Consider the following 16,437-nt stretch of genomic DNA (forward strand, 5'->3'; position numbering starts at 1 on the left):
ACTCAATACTCAAGTAAGCCTGCAGTGCGAGAGCGAAGTGCTCTAATAGGGTGATACGGTACTACAAGGTCATTAAGATAAGATGGGGCCTGATTATTTAAGACCTTGTATGTGAGGAGCAAGATTTTGAATTCAATTCTGGATTTAACAAGAAGCCAATGAAGGGAAGCCAATATAGGAGAAATATGCTCTCTCTTTCTAGTCCCTGTCAGGACTCTTGCTGCAGCATTTTGAAATAACTGAAGGTTTTTCAGGGAGTTTTTAGGACATCCTGATAATAATTAATTACAGTAGTCCAGCCTGGAAGTAATAAATGCATGAACTAGTTTTCTGCATCACTCTGAGACAGGATATTTCATATATATATTATAGTGCTGACTCTTGAAAGGTCATTCACACAGTCAATGAGCACAGGGTGGAATGCATGAGGTAAAATTCTAGTGACAAACTATTTTATAAGTATTTAAGTATATAAGTATAGGTGGGAGCAGAAATTGCACAACAAATGTTATAAACAGGGCAGCACGGTGGCACGGTGGTTAGCACTGTTGCCGCACAGCAAGAAGGTCCTGAGTTCAATTCCAACATCAGGCCGGGGTCTTTCTGTGTGGAGTTTGCATGTTCTCCCCGTGCTTGCGTGGGTTCTCTCCGGGTACTCCGGCTTCCTCCCACCGTCCAAAGACATGCAGCTTGTGGGGATAGGTTAATTGGATAATCCAAATTGTCACTAGGTGTGAATGTGCGAATGAATGTGAGTGCGAATGGTTGTCTGTCCCTGTGTGTTGGCCCTGCGACAGACTGGCGACCTGTCCAGGGTGTACCCCGCCTCTCGCCCTATGACAGCTGGGATAGGCTCCAGCGCCCCCCGCGACCCTGAAAAAGGACAAGCGGAAGCGAATGGATGGATGGATGTTATAAACAGAAATAAAGAAAATACAAATACAACTGACAGATGAGTGAACACAAACATTCGGATCGTATGCAGTAATCGAGAACAAGAACAACTTCAAAAGCAAACACACTGATCAAGAGAACTATTTTCTCGATTCCTTAAAGTGAATAGAAAAAAAGGAGGAAAACCCAAGATGCAAAAAACATTGCACCTGAAAATTACACCATACATGACCCAAAACAAAAGCTCATACAGGAAGCAATAGAAATGAAACAGCCTGAAACAATAAAAAGTTTTAAAGAGCAAATTGGCCAAACTCCAGTTGGCCTGTGCTTGATACCAACTGTGGGCTTTCCCACTCTGCATCAGTCACAAAGAGGCTGAATGCTTTTGAGTTTATAAGAAGTTTAAATTCACATAAAGGAACTTTCAATTTAATCTCTCGTTATTTTAATCTCAATGGAATGCAAAGCTAAAAATCTGGATCTTACGATAGCAGCATATCCATTTACACATTTTATCACCTCTGCTTGTATCTAAGATCACAGTCTTTGCTCTGAGGACGGAGTCTCCCTAACAATAACACGCAGAAATCCATTTTGCCTTACAGCAGCATTAAGCCTTGTTACAGGTTAATCAGCTGTGGTTGGTTACACTTCACAGAGTTAAAGACGATCACTCAGAGACACAAAGTATTACCCTTGCTCCATTTCACCGACTTTCATGGGATTGAGCTGTTTGTGTTCTCTATGGTCTTGCTGACAGACAAGTGGACAAAAGAAAATGAGTGCGTACCTGCAAGAATAATTTAGCTTATATCTGACTACAAGCACAGCTTCAAGTCCAAAGAGTTCCAACAAATGTGACCCGAACTGCAACTTTGTACTGCACCCACATTCTGTCAATAACATTAAAACATTCGCTGACCTTTGCTGAGAAAAGATGGAAAGTGGTGAAAAATCATTGACTTTTTGACAGCTTGGACAGCTTTTTCTCTCCTGACCTGTGCTTCACCTCATGCTTCCCAGAGGCATCTTGACACTCGGGTCATGTTTGGCCACTGGCTCACACCTGAGGAACACAGATTGTCTTTGCACTAAAATGATTGGAGGACTCGTTCTGCCCCCCGCTTTTTAGTCCCCGTGGGAGAACAAACAGGTGTTTATACGAGGGGCCGTGGACTGCATAAGCAGCTGTTCATTAGTCTGGACAGCAGAGGTCACTGCAGCTCACGCACGCAACACGTTTCCATTTCCATGCAGATCTGATTCATAATGAAGGAGGCCGGCTGGTGCATGACATTTGCATCTGCCCACCATTTCTGGATGCTGACAGCAGAGAGAATACTCAGACCTCACTGATTTCTCTGTGTGAGGTGTGAATGTGGACAGTAACCGACTGAGCAGACCGGACGTTTTCCCACCTGTTGTCCTGCCTGGGGATTTTATCTCTGGGGAGCATCTACTGAAATCTTAGCAAGTGCACGCCCCTTCTATGGTTTTAACTTCTGCTGAATTCAGGATGTACTTTAGAGCCTGTATTTTCAGTATAGGCAGGACCTGTTTCCTTTTACTTCTCTACATTTCAGTTTAATGTTTAAAACCAGCAGACTGAGTTAAATGATCCTAAAATCTGTAGAAGTGATGGAAACACCAAGTTGGGTGGTCTGTCACACTGACTGTCTAAACGAGAGAAGAATCGCTCTGAGAACACATCCTCCACCAAGTCAGCTCACTCTCTGAGCAGTAGTTATTTTTAATGGAACAGTATTATATTTTTAATATATACATTTTGTGTGTTTTTTTTTTAATTTACTTTAAGAAGTTTGCACTTCAGTAAAAATCAGATAAGAGTAGCATGGGAGAGGTCTACTCTGATCACACAAATATGTATGATTTTCAAATAACTGGATATGAATCATTTGACCTTTTTACATAACAGTCAAAATCCACAGAAAAAACTGTTTGGCAAGTTTGCAGCTCAACACAAAACTGCGTTTTTCTTACAAATGTCACAGTTTAATAAACAAATAAATAGGCTTTCCAGCCCAGTGGTATGACATTTATTGTTACAATAATCGATCAAACACTCATTTCCTTACTTTTTGTTTTTTGCTTATTGCAGATTTTATCATACGGTATTTTTTCTAACTATCTAAGAAGCTCATGCTTTTTCTCCTGACACACTTTCTTTAAAAAATAAAACATATTTTGCGGTCAACTTGAAAGAAAGGCAGATGTGAAATAAGGTCAGAGGTCAAATGTGACATGATATTTGGACAAAAACTATCATTTGATATTTAGAATCCACGTATATAATTCCCTATAAGCCCCCTTATCCAGTTCAGGTTGACAGGGGTGCTGGATGTACAGTAGACCCTGGACAGGTCAATACGCTGTCACAGGGCCAATTTAGAATCATCAGTTAACCGCACTAACTGGACGTCTCTGGACAGAGAGAACCCACAGACACAGGGAGAACATACTAACTCCACACAGAGCATTTTGAGCCCATGACCTCTCGCTGTGAGGCAACAGTGCTAACCACTGCACCACCACGCTGCTGTATATGCATGTTTGCTGTCAATACAAAAACAGCTGTAAGAAAAATTATTTTAAATTGCTCTATTAAACATTATTATCACCTTGACCTTGAGCTCAATCTGTTGACCTTGAAGGAGAGGTCAGAGTTCAAATGTGACATCACCATGACGGACCGTGACAGCATCCACATCACTGCAGCTGCAGCACCAATCTGTCTGTCGATCTCCTGCTCCCTTCTCTCCTCACTCTTGAACAAGAGCCAGAGATCCTTAAACTTCTCCGCTCTTTCTGGCTGAGGACCATTGTGTCGTGATATTTTAAATCTCTGTATGGTACTTCCTATTTGCTGACAATACAAACAACACTTGAAGAATCATAGTTTGAGGTTTGTTTTTTGCAAGCTTTTGACCAACAAGTTGCTGACCTTGAAGAGCCTGGATGTATGGCACGGTTTAACGGATTGTTAACACAGTCCCCCCTCTGTAACACTACAAAGTTTTATCAGAATTCATTCAAAACTTTTGAGCTACAGAGATCCCTGGCAGCTGCAATAATGGATGATTTTTTGGTACATTAAGCGTTTTTATATTTCCTTCCTATTTTTGATTAAAGTTTGTTAGCACTAATGTTTAATCAAAAACAAGAAGGAAATGTAAAAACGCTTAAAGTGCCAAAAAAAATCATCCGTTATTGGAAGTGCGAGGGAGGTTCTGTTTTTGGTGTGGTTGCATGTTTGTCTGTTAGCACTTATTTATTCCTGCTTACATTATCTGTTACATCCACTCATTCTCTTCTGCAGGGTCCTGGCTATACAACATGCCTCATTCACACAAGCACTTCTACCTATCACGGGACATTTTATGTTTAATCTCTTCTGCAATCTCTGTAAAACCTGAAAAGGCAGATGACACCTCACACGATTATCAAAATGCAGCAAAAGAGAAAAAAAAAATCTAACACTGATTAACATTTGCTCAGAAGGATAATAGCCGGGAAACCTGAGTGCGAGTAAGACATGGAGTCAGTTTAGGTACAGAGACATCCCATCATCTTACCTCTAATCCATTAATGGAACATGCCAGAACTGGAAATCACTGCAGAAGCAACTATTTATGTCCACATCCACGCTCTGGTTATATACAAAGACTAATTAACACTAATTAACCTGTTTAGACTGTGAGGGAAAGCTGAAGCACAGAGAACACACTGTCACATTACATAAAACACAAACTTCAAGTTTCAAACATCATTTGGTTAGCACTTGACTTTTATTCTGTTGTTGTTTACAGTGGACATCTGTGTGAATTCCTGACAAAACCAATGTGTCGTTGTGCAAAAGTCATGGAGACCCTCTTGCTGTTCATGTGTGACACTGTGTGTGCAGCTCATACATGCTTTATGCACTGCACATTTACTCACTACTGCCCTAACAGTGACACGAACACTGAAACGCTGTCACACATTAGCTTTGGCTATCAAATGAAAATACATTAGAAAACTTTTATTTATCTCTCATTAGAAAAGACAGCAGGTGACACTCTGAGCCTTGAGAAAGGCTTTAATGGACTAGTACACACAGATGAGCTTCAAGTTTTATTCCCTAACAGCTACAATGATTAGCACTGCTCTCTCCAGGTGCTGTTATTACACGGACACATTGTTCATATCTCTGAAGCCCAGACCTCCCCCCACCCCTTTCTATATTGATGGGTGTGACAAGAGAAACAAGAACAGTGCTCCTCTTTAAACAGCCAACAGAGTGAGTACAGATTACTTGAGTGTGTGCAAATCCAGTCTGAGATGACAGTGTCAGAAGGTAGCATTGCCAGCAGTCCACTAAGCTGCTGTCTAGTGCAGGGAGGCAGAGTTCAGACAGAAAGGGACTCGACTGGACACTTAAACAGAAAACATGACTGAGAGGTGTGAGGAGGGTTTCAGGACAGGGATAGTGCAGCATCTCTCTCCTCCTTCCAGTCTCAGAGGTACCATCTGCCATTTGATTCCCACATTACTCAGTACATCATGTTGAGATCACAACATGACCATATTTTCAGAGACACCACCTGTAGACATGATTCTCTAATCGTTTTTCTTTCGAAAGAAGGCTTTTCCCTCAGAGACTCTGTCTTTGGTCTCCTGTAGTTTCTCAGAGAACTTGTCTTTCGTCTCTTCCATTTTCTCATTGAAGCGTTCTTTTGTCTCCTCAATTTTCTCTGAAAATCTCTCCTTTGTCTCCTCCATCTTTTCTGTCAGTTTCTCCTTCGTCTCCTCCATTTTGTCCTGGAAGTACTCTTTAACTGGTGGCGGTGTGGATAAGTAGCCGTGCTTGCGGAGATACTGAATGGACAGTGACGTGCCGCCCAGAGTCACCGTGTATCTAGCAGGGGTTGCGATCTGTAGGAGAGAAAAAAAAACCATCAGTGAGTTTAAATACACCGTATGTGCTTTTCATATGTACAACGAGACAGAACAGCTCCAAACAAAGGATCCAGGTTCAGTGGTTGTGACTGGTGTGGGAGTGGGATAATGACACGCTTGTTTAAAACCTTTGTTCCCAGTACCATTACTGGGCGAATTAGCGCCATGATTCGCCCTGTTCCCAGAGCTAACTGGGAACAGAGTTTGACCTAGTTTCTTGCTAGGTCAAACTAGCTCACATAAAGAAAGTAGTCTGACCCTGTAAATAAGTAATGAACACAAGTGGAGCGCTACATGAGTTAAATGCGATCATAACATGCGATTTAAAAGTGGAGCGAGAGTTTGTAGTTCAGAGATCTGGTGGAAGTGCATTCCAAAGTCTTGGGGCAGAACAACTAAAGGCTCTGAGTCGGGTGAGCAGGTGGCACAAACAGAAGGGAAGCTGAAGAAGAGCGGAGTGTACGACAGGGTTAGTACGTATGGAGAAGATCAGATAAATAAGGGGGAGCAAGGTTATAAAGTGCTTTGAAAGTAAGAAGCAGGTATGCCGCAGGGAGTCAATTTAAACGTAGTCTGGAATTAATTTACCTTGTACATGGCATATGCAGTCAGCGCATACCCACTCGATGAGTCTCTTAAAAGGCCAACTAGTGACTCTGGTAGACCAATCATCTCCAGGAATGGCACTACATTCACACCCCTGAGGAAGCAAAAAAAGCCCATATTTTCATATCAATGTTTTTTGTTTGTTACAAAACTTAACGCTGACCTATGAAACATTCGATCATTAAAACAGTGGCTCCACATAACAGAAAACTCAACATTGTACCAGTGTGGAACTTTATCTCTAGGCACTTTGTTACTGCCCAGCCTGTGACAGGTGCAGTCTGAGGCCTGAGCTTTGAGCTCACAGGATTTCTCACAATGCACTGACCTCATTATTTAAAACTCAAAGCACCTCCCACTGCAACAGTAGCTGAGTCAACAACAAAAGCATAATAATCTCTTGATGATATGGCACATCAGAATTAGATTTAACATTTAGTCCTTCATAAACATCAAAATAAAGTATTTTAAGCAGAGCACCACTCACTTCATAGCAGCGTAATAGAAGGTTCCAAACCAAACAGAGGAAGTCACCAGATGCACAGGGATCATCACCTTCCCATACTGTTTAAAGGTCCTTTTGAACCTCTGGAACAGGCCGATGGACTTGTCCTGAAGAGGGTCCACCTCTGCAGGATCAGGTGCTGCTTTCTCTCCCGGGTTGTCCTGTGTCTGAGGCGTCGTGGTGTCAGACTGCGGCTCCCCCTGTGCCGGCTGGTGCTTTGGTTGGTGTGCTGCTGTGCTGACGGCCGAAGTGGAGAGCCAACGCTGGCCAACAGGTGGCGACTGACGGAGGGCGCGCCAACAAAATGCTACTGGGGTCTCGGGGACGGCGATGCCCAGCAGCAGTGGGCGCACCGCCGCCACCCGTCGGAGTGTCCCATGAGTAAGGATGCGCTGCATGATCATCCTCCTCCTCTCTTCGCCCTCCTCCTTTCAGCTGTGATGTTCAACCACAGACTGCAGGATCAGACAGAGAAAGGCACTTTAAATTGTAATCTAATTAACCTAATAATCCTTTAATCTATGAAATGCTCATCCACAGTTGCCAATTTAAACTGCTTATTTGGGTCCATCAAGGACTCAAAACCTAAAGATTCAACAACAAGAAGAGAAACAAAAACCCAACACCCTTCTTTCTAAACACATGCCTAAAAATATTCCTTCAGCGAAAGACTGATAAATTATCAAAGTATTTACTTGTAAAGTGACTAATTTCAGCTCCATTTTCAGTCTGAAATGCACTGAAACGTGCTGGGCACTCTGGGTTATCTATGCTGTGTACTAAACAGCCCTGATCTATGTCCCTTCATGCACTAGCTGTAATGTTATCTTCCCCAAGGATGCCACAGATTAAAGGTCCCGAACAAACCCTGCTTAATGACAGCAGAACCATAAACTCAGCACCTAAAGTGAAACTGGTGAGTGAGCGCTGCATGCAGGGAGTTCTTCCTAAAGATATTAATTTATGTTTCTTATGTGGAGCTGCAGAAACTGAGCTAAGTGACTGCTGTATGACAGCACATTTTAGCTGACCTACCTACAGTTAGCCAAACCCAAGCTATGTGAAAGTACTACAATTAGACGGGAAGCCACAACAACGGTCCTCAAAATAAAAGCACCCAAGTAGACCGTACGACGGCGGACATTCCTCGTGACTTATTTTACAAGCTGCACCCGGAAATGTTGAGTCACAGTAATGGAAGATTTTCACAGGGGTCTATTTTAGGGTGGCTGACATTGGACAGTTGTGTCCTGAGGACAAACAGGGCGCAGCTTTTAGTTCCCATATAACTACGTGGGTCTTTAGCGGGTGGCGAAGCAAAGAGGCTTCACTCATTAAAGCAGACAGCTAGTCTAGCTTAGACACTGACCGACAGCCGTGTGCTAAAGCCAAACTCTGAACAGCTGCCAACTTCGGCTTCTGACGGTTAACGTTAGCCTGTTAGCTAGTTGCTCTGCTAACTCACGCAAGCAATAACTAACCAGTACGTGAATAAACAATACTAAAGGAGTGGACAGAAAGCTGACTGCACTTACTAGAATTTAGGTGTTGCACTCCTCAAACCGGAGGGCCATGCGAGCTATGTGTCGCTCAAGAACCACATTTATCGTTTCAGCCGCTCTGATTGCGTGGTGGAGAGCAGCGTGTAACCCTAAGTGCGCAAAGACCGATGGGAAATGAAGTTCTCCCGACTGCGACGGTCCAAAGATATGCTAAAAATACATTTCCCAGCGTTGATAGCGGTGGATTTTTTTTTCTTGATCATGAAGTTGGCCAGTGGTTTGTTTTTTCCTCACTGTAAACAGAGTGTGGCCTTCAAACACGGACACATTGGGCTTTGTTTATCCATTAATGTCAAACAAAAAGTTCTTGTTTACGTCTGCTTGTTTAATTAAATTATAGGTTTAACCCAGAACAAACAAAGACTTCATGTAGTCTGCAGTTATTAGCCTTATTGCCATATATGAAACACATTAATATTATAAGTTATTTTACTAGTTATTTTGTCAACGTTGCTGTTGTAATTAAATGTGCTATATAAACATATAAACGACAAACATTAATATGACTAATCTCGGTAGATTTTTAACTTATGAAAAACAAAAACAAAAAACAAAATACAAAGACCCCGCCTAAACGCAGACAAGCCTTTCTTGGCGTAAAAATGTTTTATTACATATTAACATAAAGAAACGTGACCTTTAGCGCATCGGCGTTCTGTAATACACGACTGTCACCAACAGAGGGCGGGCGGCTCACATGAAAGGAGCCAGTGTGTTTGTAATGCACAGCCAAAAGTAGCAGTATACAGAGATGTTAATTAGACATTTTTTGTTATGTTTTGTATATTTTGTTGTTTCTAATAAATGTAATTATGCTTTGGGTCACTTGGCTTGCCTTTAGTTATTTCCCGTTTTGTTATTTCCCGTATTTACTTGTGGTCAATAATTAGCTGACTATATCTGCTTATTAGGATTCAGTCTCCTTATACTCAGCAGAATGCAGATACCCACTGATAAAGGGATGAAGAAGGGTCTCCCTGCAAATCTGCAGGAGGAATCTGTGATTTAGGCATAAGCACACCTGGAACTGAGCTAATCCAGTTTGAGGACAAATCACATTAATCCAGTGTTCCACAGAAGAATTTCATCTGTGGTGTTTGATATGTGACGAACAGCTCACAGAGCAGAGGAATCAGTCATACATACCACGACTGCTGGGATACCATGGTTCCTGAACTCCATGTTCTCTTATGTAAATATATTATTTTAAATATGCTGTAATAAATCCTTTTATGTCAGTCACTGGAAATATTGATACATGTTTGTGAAATAGCAGAAACAGCAGAAGTCAGTTCTCATTCACATAGCTCTAAAAACTGAGATGATTTTTTAGCCTAAAGCTCTAAAGCTTTAGGTCTGCAATTTAAATCAAACACACAGTGACATTTGGCAGTTTCCAACACTTCTAATTGGTTGATAAAAGCACACTAAAACACTTCAAATCCTCACTGATCCACAGTTTTAGTCTTATATATTTACAGTGCAATTCCGCAATACCTATTGGTATATGGTCAATGTCACTCATAAGCAATACAAAACTCTTGCTATTATATTCTTTTCCCCAGTGTTCAATGTAATGCATTGAGCCTTTCTTTTCTACTACAGCAGCCAGCTAAGAACTCTAAGGTAGTCATCAGCACAGCATTGTCAAAGCTAGACAGCATAAAGACTGTTCTGATGCCTCGCCATTTCTGCAGATGCTGCACCCAGAATCTGGCAACAACAGCATGAATTCATGGACGCAAAAAAACCTTGTGGTAACATTGCAGGATGCAAGAGCAGGGTGCAGCGTTGTGGGGGAGTGCTTTCTTGGATCTCTTAATGCTGATTTATCATGGTTTAAATTCCACATGTTGTCTGGATGTTGCATATTGTAGATTACATTTTTGCCATCTCCGAATGCATCCAGCGTAATAATCAATCTTATTACACAACAAGACTTCTCTTAAATTAGTTTTATGAATATGACAGTGGGCAGCCTAGCTGGGCAACTTAGCTGGGGGCAAAGCAGTGAAATAAATGAAGCCAAAGCAAAAGGGCCCCAAAAAGTGCAATTCCTCCAAAGGCTTCTTGAGGCTGGCGCCAGTGCCCATGGACTCCTATGATAAAATGATAATTTTTAAAATTTTTAAAAAGCACATACTCAATTCAGTTCAATTCAATTTCATTTTTATACACCAATACACAACAATAGTCACCCCAAGACACCTTATATTGTAAGGTAAAGACCCTTTAATGTTAGAAAAACCCCAGCAATCAGACGATCCCCTCTGAGCAGCCCCTGGCAATGCAGGGAAGGAAAAACTCCCTTCTAACAGGAAGAAACCTCCAGCAGAACCAGGCTCAGGGAGGTAGAGCCATCTGCTGTGACCAGTTAGGGGTGAAGGGAAACATAGGAGAGAGAAAAAGAGAGCGCTGAGAGACAGAATGAAATAATTATGATAATGTGGCTTGCTGTAAAAGACAGTCTGTTCATGAAGTTTGTGCTTCAGTTTTGGTGAGTGGATTTCTTGTTTATTTGTCTTCTGCTTAGCATGAATTAGCAGGTATCTGTGTCTTTGCATTGTACCCTTACGGTCTAGTGTTGTTGCTTGTTGCTTAGCATTCTCTGGTCTAAATATGGTCACTTCTCACTCCAGAAAAAGAAGATGGTGACAGCCAGAAAGATAAAGTCCACAAATGCAACGGCTAATGTCACAGTTGTTAGATCTTTAATGTATATTCTATACTTAGAGTTTGGACAATTACACAGTATTTGCACATTAAACAGTAGTTTTTATATATATATATATATATAATGTGTTTACAAATAGTTAAATATCAGTAAAAAACGGCCCGTGCAACAGTCAGAAAGCATCGGTTTGGTTTGCAGTGCAAAGAGCATAATTTGAATAGGAGTACACAGGTGAGTGACCCAGGTGCAATAAAATGCATGCAAATGTGTCAGCAGCGCATGATATCTCACCTGTTACCAGTACTTTGCATAATGCCAAGCTTTCTGATGCACTCAGTCACCAAGAAGCTAATATATTCAAAACAGTAATAATGAAATAAGACTTTCCCGGAGCAATGAAGCCTCCCAGTCTGAGGATACGTTCTGACAACACGGTGTTTACTGCTGATAACTAATAGGAAAAATAATGTTAATGTTAGTTTTACATCTATTGGTTTCAAGTTTCTCACTATGCCTCCGTCCAGGTTTTCTGCTTTAGATGATCTCTCCTCAGACAGCTCCAGCGTGTCCTGGTTAAATGGAGATAATGGATGCAAACTCTTCTGTGTTCTCATACATGTGACAATGCTTACAATGCTGTGATTGCAGCCATTCCCCAACTCTCTGTGAATGGTACTCTTGGCCATTGATCAGTGGGCTTTGATCAGTGGGTTTTAGCCAGTGGTTGTTGATCAATGGTCATGAGAATTTGCACAATTAAGATTAAGGAACTGGGCTGGGAGGAGGCTGCTTTCACTGGCTTCATTTCACTTGCTGTCTTTGATTATATAAGCACTGCAATATGAGCAAGTTGAGGCCATGTAGATGCCATTTACTTATGACTTAGTATAATTTTCAGGGCTGGTCTTCACACTTGCTGGCATGTCTGTGCTGGCTTTGTTGCGTTGCTAATGGTCCTGAAACATTTCACAGTTCTCTGGTGAAAAGCTGATGGCAAGGGAAGCAGTTAGGTTTAATTAATGTGCATATTCGTCATCTAATTTGGAATCTTTTGGCACAGGGCACCATGTTATGTGCATCTGTTCCACTGGAACTTGTTAGGCGACACTCTTAGATGAGGCACGTCTTCTGTGACTTCTTTTGAGAAACTTTTACTTTCCCAACTTTTCTTCTCTTCATCTGTAAAGCGGCAGGTCAAAGCAGGAAAGGGATCTGTATTTATGGATTCAGACTGTCTGGACAAGCGTGCTCCATGGCCTCTTGATGCCTTGAATCAACCATGCCCTTTGAAGCTTGAAAATGAGAGGACTAATTAATTGTCCAATATAAAATGTTAGGGTGCCCTCTACTTTCATCATGCAAACAGTACGGTGTAAAAAGCGTCCAGCATTTTAAAATATACCTCTAAACCTCTTATCATCCAGCTGTCATTGATGTTTAATTTCTATATTGACTACGACCTGATCCACCACCTGTTGTTTGTTGCGTCTTTCAACTGTATAACTGCAATGTCAACTTCTAGCCGTGTCTTTTGAAGCACCGTTAAATATAATAGGGTGATGTGAGGAACATACAGAATCAAAACCTTCACTAAAGTTTAAACATTTCAGTTCAGCCCACTCTCTGTGCTTCCGGCAAACCAACCACCACACTACACATGTAAAAATCTCAGGTTTGGGTGAATTCTGTCAAAACCCAAGTTTGTCCTTGATCTCTGCAAAGGGAGAACAGAAAATAATGGAAAGGGCCAGACAACACAAATTTCAACCGGTATGACATCGCCTGCTGGCTGTGGTTCAGTGCCTCGAAAAATAGCTGGCAAAATCCTTGCTACAGTCCAGGCATTCACATACACACAGAACCATTAACACCCATGCTAACAAAGGTCTAAATCTGTGAGTGTGCCAGCTGCCTGGAAAGGAATTTTTCATGTTCAATTCGATTTAATTCAATTTTATTTATGTAGCACCAAATCACAACAACAGATTGCCTCGAGGCATTTTATATTGTAAGATATGATCCCTGTGCTGGCAAAGTTCTTCTGAACGGAGACTGAAATAATGTAGCACTTGGTTCGTCAAGTCCTCCTATGTACGCCCTTGCTCATGATGTAACCATCGTTTGTTATCAAGTTGTTTTTGTACATGGAAACCTCTAATCTAAACGTTCTTACTTAGAACAACTGAGATAATGCATCTACAATACAAGGTTAGTCATTAAGATACTACTTTATGGGCTGGGGTGTAGTTACATTGTAAGGTTTTAAAAACTGAGAGAGGCCGACAGTGATCGTGTTAAGGTTCAATGCAGGGGACTCAAACGCAGGACTCCTGAATCAGCTGAACACAAGGGTTTATTTACAGAGTTCACCAGGTGTATATACAGGAAGTGCAGGGCAGTGCTATATACAACAATGTGAGGGAAGGGGCTCCGGGAGAAATCCAAAGGGGGGATCACTCACCCACATTCACGACGGCAGTTCCTTTCATCACGCTTGACACACAGATTCACATGGGAAAGGTAATCCAGGGGGTCTGTAGAAGAGGAAACAGGAATGAGTACGATATTCACAAAGACACTTGACTTATCTTGAGCTGTAGCTTGACTTGCACTGACGCGTGGTGGACAACGATCCAGCGAAGACCACCTCCTGGCTTAAATGCCGTTCACCTTGATGGGCATCAGGTGTGTTCCTTTCCGTGGGCCGAGGGTGTGAACCTGCAATGAGTTCCGCCCCAGCGACAGAGAGGAGGAGAGAGAGAGAGAAAAGGAAGAAAAGGCCAATCAGCGTCTCGCTGATCCCCCAGGCCGTGACAGATCGCTGCCTGTTTAGGGCCTTATTCAGATTAAATAGAACAAGTTACAAAGCATTAAAGCATGTTAAAAACACAATAGCCTTCATAAATGCGGAGTAGTTTGGACCCGGAAGCAGGGCTCATACCTCATCACTTAAAGACCAGATTACCCCACTGTGGCTCATACTTTAACACCCCAAGGTCCTTGGGTCGTGGAGGACTGGCCACCAAAGTACAGGGTGCGCCATTTATATGGATACACCGTAATAACATGGGAATGGTTGGTGATATTAAAGTCCTGTTTGAAGTCGGCCATCTTGGATACATCTTTTTTTTTCTCAATAGGAAGAGGGTCATGTGACACGTCAAACTTATTGGTAATGTCACAAGAAAAACAATGGTGTGCTTGGTTTCAACGTAACTTTATTCTTTCATGAGTTATTTACAAGTTTCTGACCACTTATAAAATGTGTTCAATGTGCTGCCCATTGTGTTGGATTGTCAATGCAACCCTCTTCTCCCACTCTTCACACACTGATAGCAACAGCGCAGGAGAAATGCCAGCACAGGCATCCAGTATCCGTAGTTTCAGGTGCTGCACATCTCGTATCTTCACACCATAGACAATTGACTTTTCTGAATTCTGTGGCCCCGATTAAAACCAGGCGATCAAAGCCCAGATCAGACCCTTGGTTAAGGGTCAGGTTAAGTGACCATACTCGTGCCATTAGACGGGAGTGCAGCAGAAACGAGTGAAAGTGGAAGAAGGACAAACTGCAAGTGTCTTTTGAGATACTAAGAGAGCTGGTGTTGTTGTTATCAAAGAGCTGTGAAAACTGCTGGAGCAAAATATTTTTCTCACATCACTGCTGCTAACTCTCACCAGCCCAGTGTCCTTTATAATAAAATTAACACTGCTCTTAATGAACCTGTCCCTCTGGAAGCTTCTAGAGAACTCTGATAAGTTTCTTAATTTCTTCTTGGTCAAGGTTGTTAAGACTAGGGCTTGTATTTCTCTTTCCTGCGTGATCTGTCCATTTTGGTCCCCTGTCCTGCTGTCTTTGATCACTTGGAGCCTATTTCCCTTTCCTCTCTTAAGAAACTGTTTACCAGTGTAAAACAATTTGGCTTCCCATGTGATGTTGTTCACCTTCTGAAGGAGGTTTTTACTACTGTTGGTCCCTCTATCCTTAATGTTATTAATGATAATTTGACCTCCAGCGGTGCCAAGCAATTTTAAACATGCTGTGGTATAACCCTTTTTGAAGAAACCTGGCCTTGACCGTTCTACTTTGTCTAACATTAGTCTCCAGGTTGCCTTTTTTGTCCAGAATTTTGGAAAAAATAGTTTACATCCAGCTGAGGCCTTCCCGGATGAATACAAAATTTTGGAAGCGTTCCAGTCTGGTTTTAAAAGACGCCCCAGCACTCTACTCTTTTAAGGGTTTTTAATTACATATTTTTAGCAATGGATCCTGGGAACCCTAACCCCAAAAGCTACTTTTGATACAGTGGACCATAACATTCTCATCTCCACACTGGAGCAGTGGGTGAGCATCACTGGCTCAGCTCTGCAGTAGTTTAGGTGCTACTCCCTGAAAGGAGTTTCTGCGTCATAATGGATAATTTTAGCACTGCCCTCCCTGTGGGGCACCTCAGGGTTCCAGTCTTGGACCTCTCTGTATTTGCTGCCACTTGGGGCTTTTTTTTTTTTTTTGGAAAGCATTATGTTCTTGTTTCATTTATATGCGATTTTGGCTCCTAAAATGTGGAGTGAGCTGTCTCTGGAGGTCAGGCAGGCTCCATCCCTCACTGTTTCTAAAACTTGCTTAAAAACAAACCTTTTCTCCTCAGCTTTTAACCCAGCGTGAGCTATGATATGTTCTATCATAATCCTAAAGCTGTGCTGAACAAAATAATTTTTAAATCTTTTGTTCTGAAAATTTTCCCGTAGTTTGTTCCTAAACTTAAAAGTTATGACAGCTCAAAAATGCTGGAAAAAATGTAAAAAATGTCTACTTGGAGAACCTATAACTAGGAAGTCATAATATGAGAACCAAATTTTGTACGGTTTCATTAAATATACCAAATTTATTGTCAGCAGATTCTTCATGGATGTGACAAATGACCACTGCCAGGGGACACTTACTGCAGGCAGAGACGGGATTTAATACAAGTTTAGTTTTCTTAATTTATTCATCAAATTAATTTGCGAAGCTTAACATGGCAGCTCCAGTGACTTATACCAGCAGCAAAAACAAACAGCAGTATTTGGGTAATTGGCAGCTCTGTATACTCTGCAGCTGATAAGCCACACTTTGCACCCATCAGGGGTGTTTCCAAACTTTCCAAAGAGGTAATTAAGCTGTCTAACCATTTATGCAACCATTTATAATTAAAATTATCACCATACGCATCCATAAAGCCTATATTTGCATTAAA

At 41.7% G+C, this 16,437-nt stretch overlaps 1 protein-coding gene across 1 annotated transcript; it reads right to left on the reverse strand.

The window, feature by feature from the left end:
- Nucleotides 1-4,684: 4,684 nt before the first annotated feature.
- fam210ab (family with sequence similarity 210 member Ab) lies at nt 4,685-8,639 on the reverse strand. Its single transcript, XM_082550989.1, has 4 exons — nt 8,500-8,639; nt 6,947-7,419; nt 6,442-6,553; nt 4,685-5,829 (listed from the first exon to the last, which is right to left on the reverse strand). Exons 2-4 carry the CDS (start codon nt 7,366-7,368, stop codon nt 5,515-5,517), a joined length of 849 nt encoding a protein of 282 aa, XP_082407115.1. The 5' UTR covers nt 7,369-7,419; nt 8,500-8,639; the 3' UTR covers nt 4,685-5,514.
- Between the last annotated feature and the right edge of the window lie 7,798 nt (nt 8,640-16,437).

Source organism: Aulonocara stuartgranti (assembly GCF_965226115.1).
Source record: "Aulonocara stuartgranti genome assembly, chromosome: 11".
NCBI lineage: Eukaryota > Metazoa > Chordata > Actinopteri > Cichliformes > Cichlidae > Aulonocara > Aulonocara stuartgranti.